Source organism: Pundamilia nyererei, unplaced genomic scaffold (assembly GCF_000239375.1).
Source record: "Pundamilia nyererei isolate P.nyererei 1_Seehausen unplaced genomic scaffold, PunNye1.0 scaffold00201, whole genome shotgun sequence".
In the NCBI taxonomy this organism is placed as follows: Eukaryota; Metazoa; Chordata; class Actinopteri; order Cichliformes; family Cichlidae; genus Pundamilia; species Pundamilia nyererei.
Window position 1 is genome coordinate 110,442 of NW_005187602.1, and position 15,180 is coordinate 125,621.

Below are 15,180 nucleotides of genomic sequence, written 5' to 3' on the forward strand. Positions count from 1 at the left end.
CAAATATTATTTTAATATTAAAATGGAAGTCACCACACCGCCTGTGCTCAACAGCACTTAGTCTAGCAGTCCTAGGGACATATATATATATATATATATATACATATATATACATACATATATTGAACGAATTTAGCAGACAGAGTAGTAACACTTAGTAAATCTTAATGAGAGCTGATTCTTTTAATGCTGCTGTTTATTCCTAATGTGATGGCTACAAATGATAGCTTTCAACTGGATCCAATTAAACATCAAAGCTTACTGCCCCATGGCCTTAAGGAGACATGGAAATCGCTGTAGTTTGGAAGCTGATCAAACATGATTTGTAAAGGTGTATTCATGTGGGTCCATGAAGAGTGTCAATGAAATGTTTATTCTGTCAACAGACACAATGTATATGTTCAGTACACTGACTGACATCTCAAACCAAATTGTTTTTCCAAAATAGTCCAAAAGAATTTTTTAAAAAGTGTCCTTGTGCAAACATCCAACCGAGGTCCAACAGCATGATGTAGTTCTGCTTTCCTGTATTGTAAAAATTATATCTAAACACAAGAATTAATATAATTTGTGATTTCTTTTAATAAAATACACACACATACAAGAACACAACCTAACCCACTACTATTATAGTAGCAAGCTGCTTTCATGAGCTGCAGTAAATATTCCTCTAAAAAAACATTAAGAAGAGAGCAGCAGTCTGTAGTATGTGGTCAGTGAGTTGTATCATGTCTCCTTTAAAAATTCATTGGCACCAAAAGACTACTCCCTTATTATTGCTGATAAATTCACTCCAGACCATGTGGAGGCTGATAGGCAAGCATTTACCATGCAACTCTATACTTAAAGGTCACAAAGAGCAGTACACGCCTGTGTGTGGTGTGTGCTATGCAGTTAGGATTCCAGCTTCAGTTAACAAATGATATGGATTTGCTGTGTCTGTGTGTGACTTGGCTCATGTCCCTTCTGAGGATCAAATTTCATGGTTGGCAATCTAGATAAAAAAACCTAATGAAAATTAAAATGATAATATAATGTGTCCCCCTTGTAATACATAAATGCTATCACAGTTGGCACAGCTGTCAAAAAGACCAGTGCTGAATCACGCCAAATCACAGTAATGGTCACCTCAAAGTGCTTATTGTAATGTAAAGACCCTACAGTAATAAGGTGTAAAATGTAGCTGGCAACCTCTAGTTAGATACATATAGATAAAGTTGGGCTTGTCTAAATGCACAGGTTGAGCTCTGGAACCAGGTGGTGGAGAGGGGCTGGACCAATCTGGAGTTGCTGAGATGCAGATGACAAGGTTGGGTAGAGTTGTATCTGTACCTCAATTCAACAACTGAATCTGTTTTCCCTGGTGTATTAGAGATTTGCTTCTCCACGCCCTTGGCTTGGGGAAAAGGTCAAGACTGTTGTTTATGCTTATGTGACAAATAACAGTTGAGTGTACCCAAACTTCTTGGAGTCACTAGGCAGGGTGCTTGAAGATGTTTGAAAGTTCCCTGCTTGAGACTTACTGTGATATTGAAACCTTGATTCTATCTGTTCACACTGTTAGATATTTTAAGGTTTGGACACAAGTTTGATTTAGAGCCCTGCCTGTGGATCCAACCTAAGTGTGTTTATGTAAAATAAAAATGAGTACGTCATCAAGGTGCATTGCCAGTCAAAAGTTTGGACATAACTTGTCATTTAATGGTTTTTCTTTATTTTGACTACTTTCTACACTGTAGACCAGGGGTGGGCAACTACAGGCCTTGAGGGCCAGTGTCCTGCAGGTTTTAGATGTTTCCTTGATCCAACACAGCTGATTCAAATGGTTAAATTCAGGTGTGTTGACCCAGGGTAATAGCAAAAACCTGCAGGACACCGGCCCTCGAGGCCTGGAGTTGCCCACCCCAGCTGTAGAGACATACTGAAGACATCAGATATATGAAGCAAGATATATGGAATCTTGTAGCAAAGAAAAAATTGATAAATAACTCAATAACACATGCATTGCCTTATATTTTAGATTCCTCAAAGTAGCTACCCTAGACAGCGCTTTAAACCCTTGGCCTTCTCTCAATGTGCTTCATGATGTAGTCACCTGAAATGCTTTGCTGGTGACACTGTTGGGGATTTATTGAAAATTGAAGGCACGCTGAACCAACATGGTTACCACAGCATCCTGCAGCAACATGCCATCCTATCCGGTTTGCTTTTAGTTGGACCATCATTTATTTTTCAACACGACAATGACCCCAAGCACACCTCAAAGCTGCGTAAGGGCTATTTGACCCGGAAGGAGAGTGATGGAGTGCTGCGCCAGATGGCCACAGTCACCTGACCTAAACCCAATTGAAATGGTTTGGGATGAGATGAAGGCAAAAGGACCAACAAGTGCTCAACATCTCTGGAAACTCCTTCAAGACTTTTGGAAAACCTTTTCAGGTGACAACCTCATGAAGCTCATCGAGAGAATGCCAAGAGTGTGCAAAGTAGCAATCAAAGCAAAGGAGGGCTAATTTGAAGAATCTAAAATATAAAACATGTTTTGAGTTATTTTGCACTTTTGGTTTACTACATAATTCCACGTGTGTTAATTTATAGTTTTGATGCCTTCAGTGAGAATCTACAATGTAAATAAAGAAAAACCATTAAATTTGAAGGTGTGTTCAAACTTTTGACTGCTGGAGTGCTTGTTAGACTGAAGGGCATAACCAGATATTCAAAGTTACATAAATGTGTGTTGAATGCTGTTTTTCTTTCATCTCCTTCCTTTATCCTAACGAAATGGTAGGTATTATGGAGGTCCAGTTTTTGTGAACATAGTAGCACCTTGGAGGAATTAGAGTAGGGAAAGTGGATATTTTACCATGACTTTATTTAGGCCATGAAAGTCAAGGATGGAGCGATTTATCTTTCTTTTCTACAAAGAACAAGTCCCAACCAAAAGACCCATAGATGGACCCAGTGCTTGGCAGTTTGGCAGTGACTTACTCCAGTAATGATGTCAAGGAAATTAGTCTGAGTTATGGCCTGAGTTCTATGTGTTGTGTCCAGCAGACAGGGAGAAAGGTTCAGGAAGTGGAACGGGAGATAAATATGAATGAGCAGCAAGAGAGTGATCAATACTATTTGACTCCGGAATCAATTAAAGCTTTGAGGAAGTACGTTTGACCGCTGACTGAGATTTTAGCTAGAAGCATGAGTCTTGGCATGTTTCCAGCAAACATGAAACACTAGAGACTTTGCCCGCCAATAACCCCATCGTTATTGGTGGGCACAACTTTTGGTATGGAAAACCCCCAGGTTTCTCTAACTCACCATCTTTCTCTAACTAACTCAGGCGTAGGTAAAGGCCTTTTCAGAAAATTGGGTGGCGGCGATGGCTGCAGAACAACAGGTGGTGCGGGGCTGTGACGAACAGGTAGGTTAACCAGAAATTCAGTTACATGTGTTTGCATCATACCTTTCACTTCACCCAAGTGAAGGGTGATTGTGTTCATTTCTCCTGAGATGTGCTGCAGCATTTCTTCGTGCCAGCCCAGCTGTTCTTGTTGGTTTGCAAGGGCGCAACTCACTTGACCCAAGCCAGCTGGGTCCATCGGATCATTCTGTCAAGGTATGGACACAAATTGGATTCACATGGAGTTCCAAGTCAAAGTTTAGTGTGCTAATTCACTAGCTGGGCCCACGTCCTCATTTTAGGTTTGACAGCGTTTTAGTAGGTAAAAGTAAATGCTTTGACATGAATTGAGCTGCTGTTTGGGGAAGGCATCGAAGGGGACTGGCAATGGCTCCCGGGCCTGGCAGATCCCCGTGCACTAAACAGAACTGAGAACAAGGAGGGAGGAAGGGAGGGTGGGGCACGTAAACGAGAATGAACAGCTTGCAGAACTGGGGGAACCTATATAGATGACAACCGGAAGGAGCGTGTTTGGAGGCGTGGTCCCGCTCCTGAAATTCCGATACATAATCTCCAATACAAATCAGAGACTCTAATATGGCTGTCCACAGTTTTTAAACTATTTGGCGAATGTCTTTCAATCCAAACATAGCTGACCATTCTGTAGCAGGGAATTCTCCAGTTGGAAGGCAATAATGCTTGGAGGACTTTTAAGTTACGCCTGTGAAAAGTCTCTAGCTGAGGCCTGAGGTCCTTTGTCTCCATGGTTAAGATGCAGAAGAATTGGCCTTCCTTAGCCCGTAGAGCATCTGGACAGGTAGGAAGAAGGTACAAAGAGGTAATCAGAAGCAGGTGAGTGATTAGGCCAGGAACCCCGAAAGTCCCACTTCTGCACCAAAACCAGAATACACACACAACAGAGTAAAGAGAGAAAAGGAGAGAGAAAGAAGGAGAGAGAGAGAGAGACATAAAAAATGGTGAGTTGACCAATGAGGACAGAGGGACAGTTTTCCATATGTACAGGGTATGTTCATATGTACATGTATTTATTTATAATTCTTTAAGCTTGCCTGGCTACGCCCCAAAGCACAGACTAATCAGACCTCATAGTACTGTATCACCCCAATAGATTACTTCACTCTCAGACTGCAGGCTTACTTGTGATTTTTAGGTTATTTAAAAGTAGAATGGGAGGCAGAGCCTTCAGCTTTCAGACCTCTCTTATGTGGAACCAGCTCTCAGTTTGACACACTTCTTATCTTCCTGGATTCCTCCAGATACACACAAAACTCTTAAGGTTGAAGCTCACATATGCACACACACACACACACACACACACGCACACACACACAAACAAAACTCAGCCATCAGAACAGTCATTTTTACTACTCAAGCTACATTTCTCCTGTATAGATTTATCATTTGTACATTTTGACTTATTTTTTATTAAGATTAAAAATGCTTTATTATTAGGACTTTAATCTCTTTCTATTCCGGGGCACATGACAAAATCTAATATTAAAAAAAAAACATGCCAAAACAAGGGAAGGAAGACGCACTTGCACATGCTTGTATGGGTTTTGACTGTATTGCATCAATTGTTTTGCTATGGTTTTGAGTGCTGCATTTTCATTTCGCAAGATGGAGAGTTTTGATGAACCAATTAACAATTAAAACAAAGCAATTAACACAGTTTGTGTTCAGAGCTTTGAGAAACTGAGCCACAGTTTCCAGATATGTATATAAATGTCTGGGGAATAATATAATTTTGAAGTAGGGAATTGATGTTACATAATGAGTATGAGTCACTTATTTCCCCTTTTTTCTGGTTAAAAAATAAGTGAACGCAAAGGTCATTGAAGTCCGTTTTAATGAGAATTGAGAGTCAGAATGATACACAGAGCCACCTTAAAAAATCACCACGTCTAAGCTTTTCAGAAAGATGTTATACAAGTTTTATAAGTCAAATGATTCACATACATATGTGTTGAGATGGATATACAACAATTAGAAAAGACATGGATTCTTAATAGAGTAATGATGTTTCTTACATATTCAGCTTAGAAACTTTGTATGGTGAAGTGACAGTGGGAAAGGGGAAAAGAGAATAAATGAGAACACAATAGACGAAAAAGAAGAATACAAAGAGCAAACAGAGAGAAAGATTTCATTTAACCCAAATATCATTAGAAACAACCAAGATTGTCAGTCTGTGAAAGCTTAAGGCTTGATCATACAGGAAACATTTATCTGGTGATTTCTGTTTTGTAATACAATTTGATGTATTTTGCTAGCCAATTGTGTCCTCCAGGAAGCTTGCATGTATCAAAATAGCATGCTTGCAGCATTTAGGAAGGTCTCTTGAGAAAACAGGATAAGGTTAACCACTCATAGCTGCCCCTCCCTGAGCCTGGTTCTGCTGGAGGTTTCTTCCTGTTAAAAGATAGTTTTTTCTTCCCAGTGTTACCAAGGATGTTGTTTGATTGTAAAGGTTTTCTCCATATTATTGTAGGGTCTTTACCTTACAGTAAGAAGCACCCTGAGATGAGTGTTGTTCTGATTTGGAGCTATATAAATAAAATTTAACTGAACTGAATTGATATGGTTCTGTTCTTCAATTTCTTCTAACATGGCTTGTTGGGTCCCTAATTTTGACTTGAGCATAAAAATAAAATTGAGATGAATGATCTTTTGCCCATTTCTTACAAACAAAAAGTGGAACTATGTACAAAATTGTAAAAATATAAAGTTTTTGTATCATCATTATAACTCCAAGCTGCTAGGAAGAGTTCCACTGCTCTCACTCAAATCTAAATCACAGTTTTGCAAATCTCTGAACACATTTTGTTCTAGAAACATGGCTTCAAAGTACACTCTGACTATTAAGTCCTCTCGCTCATGCTCCTCCTTTGAACCACTCAACCGGAAGAACAATCCTGTATCAGAGGATAGCATCAGCTTCAAGTGATAGGGAGAAGATGAAGCAACCAAAACACAAAGGAAGAGGAAAGGTAAGAAAAAAGCCTAGGAGGAAGAAGGCATTCTTTTATTTTTGTCAGTTCATCTGAAAACTTTGTATTGTGGTAACAAATAAATGTTTTGTTTGTTACGTTTTTTCTAAAAATCTGTGCACTGATTTGCTTTGTTTTGTTTCTCATTTATTTCCATTACAAAGGTTATAATGCACTAGATAACTGTAAATGGTATCTAAGGACAAAATAAAAATAAACATGTATACTTTTCCAAAGCAAAAAAAAGTATGTACCATGGCCAAGCCAAGCCAAGACATAGTCAAACACCTCTGATGGTAGGTTTTGAATTGATCCGATCAGTGTTTTTTATTCTCTCTTAATCGTATAATAGCTGTTTGTGTTGTTTAGTTGGAAAGAATCAGTTTTGAGAGTGCTGTGTTTCATGTTGAAAGAGTTAACTTCTTTGATTTTATGTTTAGAGTTCTGTGCAACCGACTTTTTCTAGAAATGTGTTGAAATTTCTCTAAAATCTGGATTTTCTTTTGTGTGTAGAAAACAAATGAAACAAAATTTAATTCTGTAATTCACTAAGTAATACCTGACTTCCTGGAGGACTTGGAGTAAGCAAACACTCATAGTGAGAGAAAGACACAATTTAAAGCACTGACACTAATGCAAATATAATCAATTTGCTCAAATGAAATGAATAGCTTAGAAACAAGAGTTCACATTATGGGTGATACTTGGTAAGCAAGTCTACTGTAAGATAACTCTGATCATGTTTTATCCTAGCATTAGGATTGCAGTTTAGAAATGCACATATCTTTAATTACACAGCTCTAATCTAAATTTAGAAAAGATACAGAATCAGATTTCTTCATACTACCCAGGAAATGCAGGTGATGCACCTGCTTAATGTTTATACAATATATCAATGCAAATCCCAGGTATATGTTCAGTTATTTTAGATGAACTGTTTTAGAATAAATACACTTTGGGAAACAAAATCTTATAAAAACCAACACCAAATACGTGACACTCAAACATCACGCACAGAATAGGATGACAGTGACTCACAGTATTGTAAATCTGTCTCATTTAACAATAAGGGACGGAATAAATAAAGTCTGTCTTTCACTGTAGACTGATGATACATTCAAATATCAATAAATAATTAAAGGCTTTTCATTTTGCTCTTCAGATGACTCTTCTAATTGCTTAGGAGGGGTTTCATGTATCAAGCTAATGGACAGCATGCTGCTGCCCTTTGTTGATTCAAGTAAAATAAAGAAAAATACCGATTCCTGCATCTCATGATGCTCGCTGAAAACTGAGGTATAGAGTCAGTAAGGCAATGCCAAACCCAGTACTCACTCATTGACCCAAGAGCATATGAAGTTAACAACTTTATGCACTGAATTCCTTGTGAGACTAGATTTTAAATTCTTTAGGCCAGTATGGACAAAACAGTTAAAATCTCAAATACAGTGTAGAGACTAGGTGCACGACACATCATTAGACACACTGATGAAAGTGTTGTCATTTTCTGACTGTGGTCGATGAATGACAAACTATTTCTTTTAAATTAAAGAATGCATTTGATCCTTGAACAGTACTTGAAGAGGGCAATAAAACATCAACTTTTTAGCATTTGTAACTTTGTAGTTTTAATCGGTTTTCCTGACTTATTATTTTTTATTAATTTATGTCAATTATATGAAATGCCTCACAACCCTGAATTGGATAAGAGGAAGAATATGGATGAATCGATGGATGCATAGTATAAAATGACACAAAACAAATTGACATTTCTTAAATCTAGATTTTTTTTAGCCAGTCTCTAATGAGATAAATGCAACTCGTGACAGTAAATTACAACTGGAAAGCAAATCAAAAGATCTATTAGATTTAAATTAATCATATAATAACATATTGAGAAACAAGAAAATAATCCAACATAGGAAAACAAAATAAATATCTTAAGACAGACAGATTTACAGTATATACATCCTAGTGTCTCAAGTATTATCCTTTCAGTTCACACATATATCAGTTCATTCATTTTTTTTAGCTTTGGAAAATGGCAAAAGGTTATTTGTAAACGGTCTAGTAGCACACCTTGCTAATAGTGAGTTGGGCCAGTTTCTAATTTCAAAACTGCCATAATTCTTTGCGCCATAAAATCAACAAGGTACCCCAAACATTTCTCAGAGATTCTGATCCATGATGACACAGTTAGTACAGTTTTTTTGGTTCTACATCCACAACGTGAAGCTGTGGTCTCACCACACCCCAAAAGATGGGTATACTGTGATCATAGTTATGGTCAACAACAATGTCTAAATACGTCTAAATATACTGGGTTGCTGTCATGTGATTGGCTGATTTAATATTTATGCTAATGACCAGTTTAACAGGTATACCTAATAAATTGACTGGTTAGTGTATATGTAATGTAATTTCAATTTCACGTTGGGTAGTTTGGCTTTAATTTTTTTTTTTTGCTTTAAATTTAATTTTTTTTAATACAGTAGATACTTATGAAACTAGGTAATAAGAAAAACAAGAGTTTACAGCTAGTGGCCATTAGGCAGGTAAACAAAATGTAAAAGTGCTATTATTTTGAAAGACTACTTTCCTGGTTCCTAGTGTTCAGAAAGAAGTAGGAGGCACTTAGGTCCATTTCTATAGTGGCAGACAGTCACTCAGGCCATGCTTCCAGGCTCAGGATTGGAAGGTATGGTCAGGGTCTTGTAAAGCTAAGCAGCTCAGTGAGCTATCATGAGCTCAGGACTTAAAAGTGTTGTAACAATGATGTTTCAGATAAAAACTGTGTTGCAAGCTGCCACTGAACTAGCACTTAAGAACAGCAGTCATGTGTAGCAGCTGCTGTACATGAAATATTTGATTTATGTGCATTGTTCTATTTTTTCACCTCCTTCCTTAATTTATACATGAACAGAAAGAAAAGTCAAGAAATATAATCTGCACATGGTCACACAAACTACACATTTCCTTGACATTAAGATACAACTATCTGGTCTTTGTAAATGCTCAATAACTGTGGTCTATTCCCCAAATACCTGCGTCAGAACAACTGTGTCACAAGTCACAAGACTGTTGGTGGTTTCAGGCAGAGGCAGAGCCAAATTGTGGCCACAGTGCAAAATGTTTTAGGGATCCATGTGCTGATCCACGAAACTGAATTACATCTAGTGAATACTGTTTCTCTGAAAAAGGGAGGAGGGAAAGGGCTCTAAAAAGAAAGTGAATTTTCTGTGCTCAACCTCAGCCTTTCAGCCTGGCCACCCCTGAAAATATTTTGGCTCTGCCATTGGTTTCTGGGGTAGCCAAAAGTTAAAAACAGAAAACAGAAATGCTAGTACTTTGAAACTTTATAGTCATCATCATTACTTTAGATTAAAGATGGCTACCATTGCAACCCAAGGTATGAGAAAGATTTTGGGAAATTGACCAGCTTGGGCACAGATAAAAATTTAAATAATTAAAAAGAGAATAAATGAATCCTTCTGACTTTTCACATTTCACAAATGAAGACCTGGCAAAGATAAGCCAAAGGAAGACTAGAAGGTTACTTAAGGTTTGTGAAACCAACTGAGATCAATGTAATCCTGGGCAGGATTACTACCAGTAAACTACCAGTCCAGGTCAGGGTTTATTAACAGTTGATTAGAACTAGTGCTGCTATGATCAAAACAGGGTGAAACCCACATTATTATGATGTGACACCTTAACTATACCACATCAGAACAATCAGCATAATCACTCCACATCGTTGCAATATATACTTTATACTTAAGTCTTTTTAGTTACAATTCCATTTGAAAAAACAAAATGCGTATAGAATTTGCAGGTTCCAGATTATTAGGTACTGATGCAATTCAGATCATTTTGGTCCAGTTAAATAAACATAATATACAATGTGTTAGTTGCAGTCCTCAAATATCTGGCAGATGAAAACAGGGTATTTTCAGCCCCTAATCCACAGAGTATGCAGACAGATCACTTCTGTTCGGGGGCAATTCAGTGCTTTGAATATATTCCATTAGTGTCTCCTTGGGGCTATTATTATCCCAGTATGTCCAGATAGACTGGTGTGGCTTTCATCAAAGTAAACAGCATCTTCTGGATGTCCTTAATGTTGAGACGTTGTTGCGGTTCCCTCTGCCAGCAGCCAAGCATAATATCGTAGATTTCCTTAGGACAGAGTCTTGGGCGCTCCAGTACTCTGCCTTGAGTAATACACTCGATTACCTGTAAAGACACAGAGACCAGTAGTTGAGCAGAGATACTTTACTGTCTTGTTTAAGAAAGGACTGCTATGCAACCAGACTTGCATCAGTTGTGCAATGCACTGGCCGGGCCTATGGCTGTATTGTGGAGTGTCATTACACTGACAGGCAACAAGTGATGCACACAGTATATAATGACTACATTATACAAATAATCCAGGTACATATTATCCTGTAGAGTACAGTTTTAGAAAACAAAACAGCCTTTTAACAATAATGTTAAAATGTTTGAACCTTAGGAAGACTTCTTTTAAATACCCTTCTTACAAATGAAACCAAGCAGTACATCTACTGAGTTTTCCTGTTAATGCCAGGAGTATGAGGAAAATCTGAACATTGTTAAAGCCAGTGATTGTACTTGTTTGTGTCATCTGCATCATAAGAAAGAAATAAGGATATGTGAAGATTTTGAAGCAAAACTGGGTCTGGGTTATTGCTTCAAACTCTGACTTAAATTCCACTGGAAACCCACGGGGTGACCTGAAGACTAAGGTCCAACAAAAATAGCCTGGGATTGCTCAGAAAACATGTATGAAACCTTACAACAAGGATACACAACCCACTTTTAGCATGATTGGGGTAATAATTTTGACCTAATTTTTAATAGGGGGGCTAATAATTGTGTCGTCATCTGTAGATCATCAACAGACTCTTCCCTTGTTACGCCAGTAATGACCTCAATGGGCACCTCTGTTGTTACTGTGAAAGGACCAGATATTTTCTTACTGTACTGTCATTTTGTTTTCCTGATACCACAGGGTAGGTTTTCTATAGCTGTTGCAAGTCCTGTAGTGTCACCGGCCCTAAAGGCTGCCTTGGGGGGCCTATGAACCTGTCCTGTGAGCGATGGCTTCTGGTTAGCATGGACAGTAACAGTTTTGCAGTGAGTGACATTATCAGTGCATTTTGCAATGTATGCTGCAACAGCGTCAGCGTATTCCTTAATGTCTGTTTTAGGTGGGTGCTTGTTTGATGATCAAGGTTCAAGGTTCAAGGTTTTTTATTTGTCACATGCATAGTTAGGGCCCGAATGGCTTGGGGATAGAAGCTCCTCTTGAGTCTCTCTGTCCTTGCCCGGATGATGCGGAACCTTCTACCAGATTGCAGAAGTTGGAACAGTTTGTTGCCAGGATGGGACGGGTCCTTCAGTATCTGCGCTGCTCTAGTCCGGCATCCCCTGGTGTAGGTGTCCTGAAGCGGGGGGAGAGCAATCCTGCAGCAGCGTTCTGCTGTACGGATCACTCTCTGGAGAGCTTTTTGGTCCTTCACACAGCTGTTCCCAAACCACGATGTCATGTTTTGTGTGAGGATGCTCTCCACAGCGCCTGTATAGAAAATCCTGAGGATCTTTGGAGAGACCCTGAACTTCCTCAGTTGTCGTAGGTGATACAGGCGCTGCCTAGCCTTTTTGGTCTGGACCTGAATGTGGGCAGACATGTCAGGTCTGAGGAGATGTGGACACCGAGATACTTGAAGGACTGCACCCTCTCCACTGGAGCTCCATTGATGATAATGGGCTTGTAGTCTCTGTGCTGACTCCTTCTGAAGTCCACCACCAGCTCCTTGGTCTTGCCAACGTTCAGCTGGAGGTGGTTTTCCTGGCACCACGATGCCAGATTCTTCACTTCATCCATATAGGCCGTCTCATCGCTGTTGGAGATGGCGCCCAACACCACTGTGTCGTCAGCAAACTTCACAATGGTGTTGGAGCCATGGGTGGACACATCCCTGTGGTGCTCCTGTGTTGATGGTGATGCTGTTAGAGACACATCTACCCACCCTCACCACCTGAGTTCTGCCAGTGAGGAAGTCCAACACCCATGCACACAGACGGCTGTTAAGTCCCAGATCCCTGAGCTTTGTGAACAGTCTGCAGGGCACTATTGTGTTAAACGCTGAACTGTAATAAACAAACAGCATTCTCACATAGTTTCCCTGTTTCTTGTCCTTGTGTTCACTCTCCTCAATGCCGTTCGGACGTCGTGCTCCGCGATGCTGATCACCGGTCAGATGTACCAGTTTGTAGTGCTGAAGCAATCCTTCAGAGCAGAGGAGACCCCCTCTGGCTACACACATCTGATTTTGTGTTGGTCTGAAGGCCCTCACTCTGGGTCTGTATGCAGGTCTTAGAATGATGGTGATGTGATCAGAGAGCCTGACTTGGTGTACTCAGCGTCCAGTAGTTATCTTCCACGGTCCTAGCTGTGGCGTTAGTGGTGGGAGGGATGCAAACAGCAATAAGGTCAATCGATGTAAATTCCCTTGCTAGGTAGACTGGTTGGCACTTAATGATAACAAACTCCGACAGTGGAGAACAGTGTTTGTGCACAGCAGTAGATTTCAGTACCAAACGCTGCTGATGTAAACATCAACACTGCCCTGCCACAAGTCCTTTCTCCTTCCATTAAGACTTGGTTGGCATGGTAGATTGTTACCTGATCTAGCTGAATAGAAGAGTCCAGGATGTAGTCCAGGATTCCATGAAAATAAAAGCACATCTTGCACTGTGTGTAAGATATACTGGATCAATTTTGTTGTTTAATGAGTGAACATTGGCCAGAATGGCCTCTTTAGGCTAGTGGCTAGCCTAATCTAGATACCTTCATACTTGTCCCACTTGTGCTCTCTCTCACTGCCCCAGTGTCTCCTCTCTGGGTGAAATAGAGTCCGTTGATGTGGTAATCCAGCAGAGAAGTCTCAGGCCCTGGAGTATCTCTGTAACTTTCTGGTCTAAGTTGAGGGTGTTTGGTTTTATTTGTTATATCCAAAAGGGAGTGGTTACAGTATCTTGTAAACTACATCAAGCACTTGACATTGTAGTAATTAAACACAGCTTAGACTCTAAACAACAACAAACAGCTTATTGTCAATTGCTGTTGACAATTTTTTTGAGCTTCTGGTACCCAAGGTACTGACAATCAGTTATCTGATTAAGGATACCTGTGAGTTTGGACCCTGCTACAGTGGTCAGTTGGTGTCTGTTCTGAACTTGCCATGTTTGACTAAATTAGCTAGGACTCGTGCCATAGGGCAACCATAAGCTGATGTTCTGCAAAACCAAGTGGCAGAAGTATCTGGAGTGAGTCCTAGTAGCATCTCTAAATTGAAGGCCCAGTTCCATATAACAGGGGATGTCAGAGACAGGGCACCAACTGAGCATTCCAAGAAAATTACACCACCAAAAGACAGATTCAGTCCAATTGAAATTTATTTATATAGCAAAAAATCACAGCAAGAATTGCTTCAAGGTGCTTTACAATGTAAGTTTAAAGACCCTACAACATTATTTTGTGGAAATTCATAAGTTTTTGGAGAAGTTAGGTAAAATGAGAGTGGCTATTAGTTCTGCTCATTAAGTTACAGTGATATATGCACCTCTATTTTTTTTCACAAAGCTGGACTAATAAATTGGGTCCCTAGGGAAAAAAGCTAATTTGAGTAAAATGTTCAAATGTTTTGTTCCTGGTAATTACATCACGTCCTCAGCAAATGACAGTGTTGAAATAATAGTTTACCTCATTATTGGCGAGCTGGAACCATGGCTGTTTTCCATAAGTGAAGATCTCCCACAGAATAACGCCAAAGCTCCACACATCACTTTCTGTGGTGAATTTTCTGTACATGATGCTCTCTGGGGGCATCCAGCGGATAGGCAGCATGGTGTGACCTCCCACCTGAACATACAGATAAATACATACACACACTGAAATGCTTTATGGGAAAGGTATAAGCAGTATGATAACTTCAAAACGTACACAAACAAGTCAGAATCAACACGGCAAATCTGACTTATACATTTGTGATAATCATTTGAATATAAAAGTAAATACATGAATTCATGCTGGACTGAATTTTGGGCACTCATAGTCTTTTTTGCAGATAACAAAGTAACACATTCCACTTAGTTACTCAAACAAGCAAAAGACATTTTCTTGGCTTTAACACGTTATAAAATAAATGCTGACTTCACAATGCAATGGCTGTAGAAGAATGACATCACACTTAGATTACCTGTCTTCAGAAAATGTAAAAGAAAATTATGCCATACACCAAATGTAAATGTACCAGAAGAGCCCATCTAAAGTTTAAAAATGTTGTCTATATTTTTAGCCTTCATGTGTGCACTGTACAGGGTGGGCCATTTATATGGATACACCATAATAAAATGGGAATGGTTGGTGATATTAAAGTCCTGTTTGTGGCACATTAGTATATGTGAGGGGGCAAACTCCTCAAGATGGGTGGTGACCATGGTGGCCATTTAGACGTCGGCCATCTTGGATATAACTTTTGTTTTTTCAATAGGCAGAGGGCCATGTGACACATCAAACTTATCATTGTCACAAGTAATGTAATGTTAAGTAATGTCACAAGAAAAACAATGGTGTGCTTGGTTTCAACGTAACTTTATTCTTTCAAGAGTTATTTACAAGTTTCTGACCACTTATAAAATGTGTTCAATGTGCTGCCCATTGTGTTGGATTGTCAATGCAACCCT

At 39.3% G+C, this 15,180-nt stretch overlaps 1 protein-coding gene across 1 annotated transcript in view; it reads right to left on the reverse strand.

Moving 5' to 3' along the window:
- Positions 1-10,109: 10,109 nt before the first annotated feature.
- LOC102215492 (NT-3 growth factor receptor-like) overlaps positions 10,110-15,180 on the reverse strand; it is an 80,150-nt gene continuing 75,079 nt past the window's right edge. Inside the window, exons 18-19 of the mRNA XM_005747609.1 lie at positions 14,198-14,356; positions 10,110-10,644 (exon numbers count right to left, since the gene is read on the reverse strand). Coding sequence (XP_005747666.1) covers positions 10,459-10,644; positions 14,198-14,356 — 345 coding nt within the window. The 3' untranslated portion in view covers positions 10,110-10,458. The remainder of the gene's footprint in view (positions 10,645-14,197; positions 14,357-15,180) is intronic.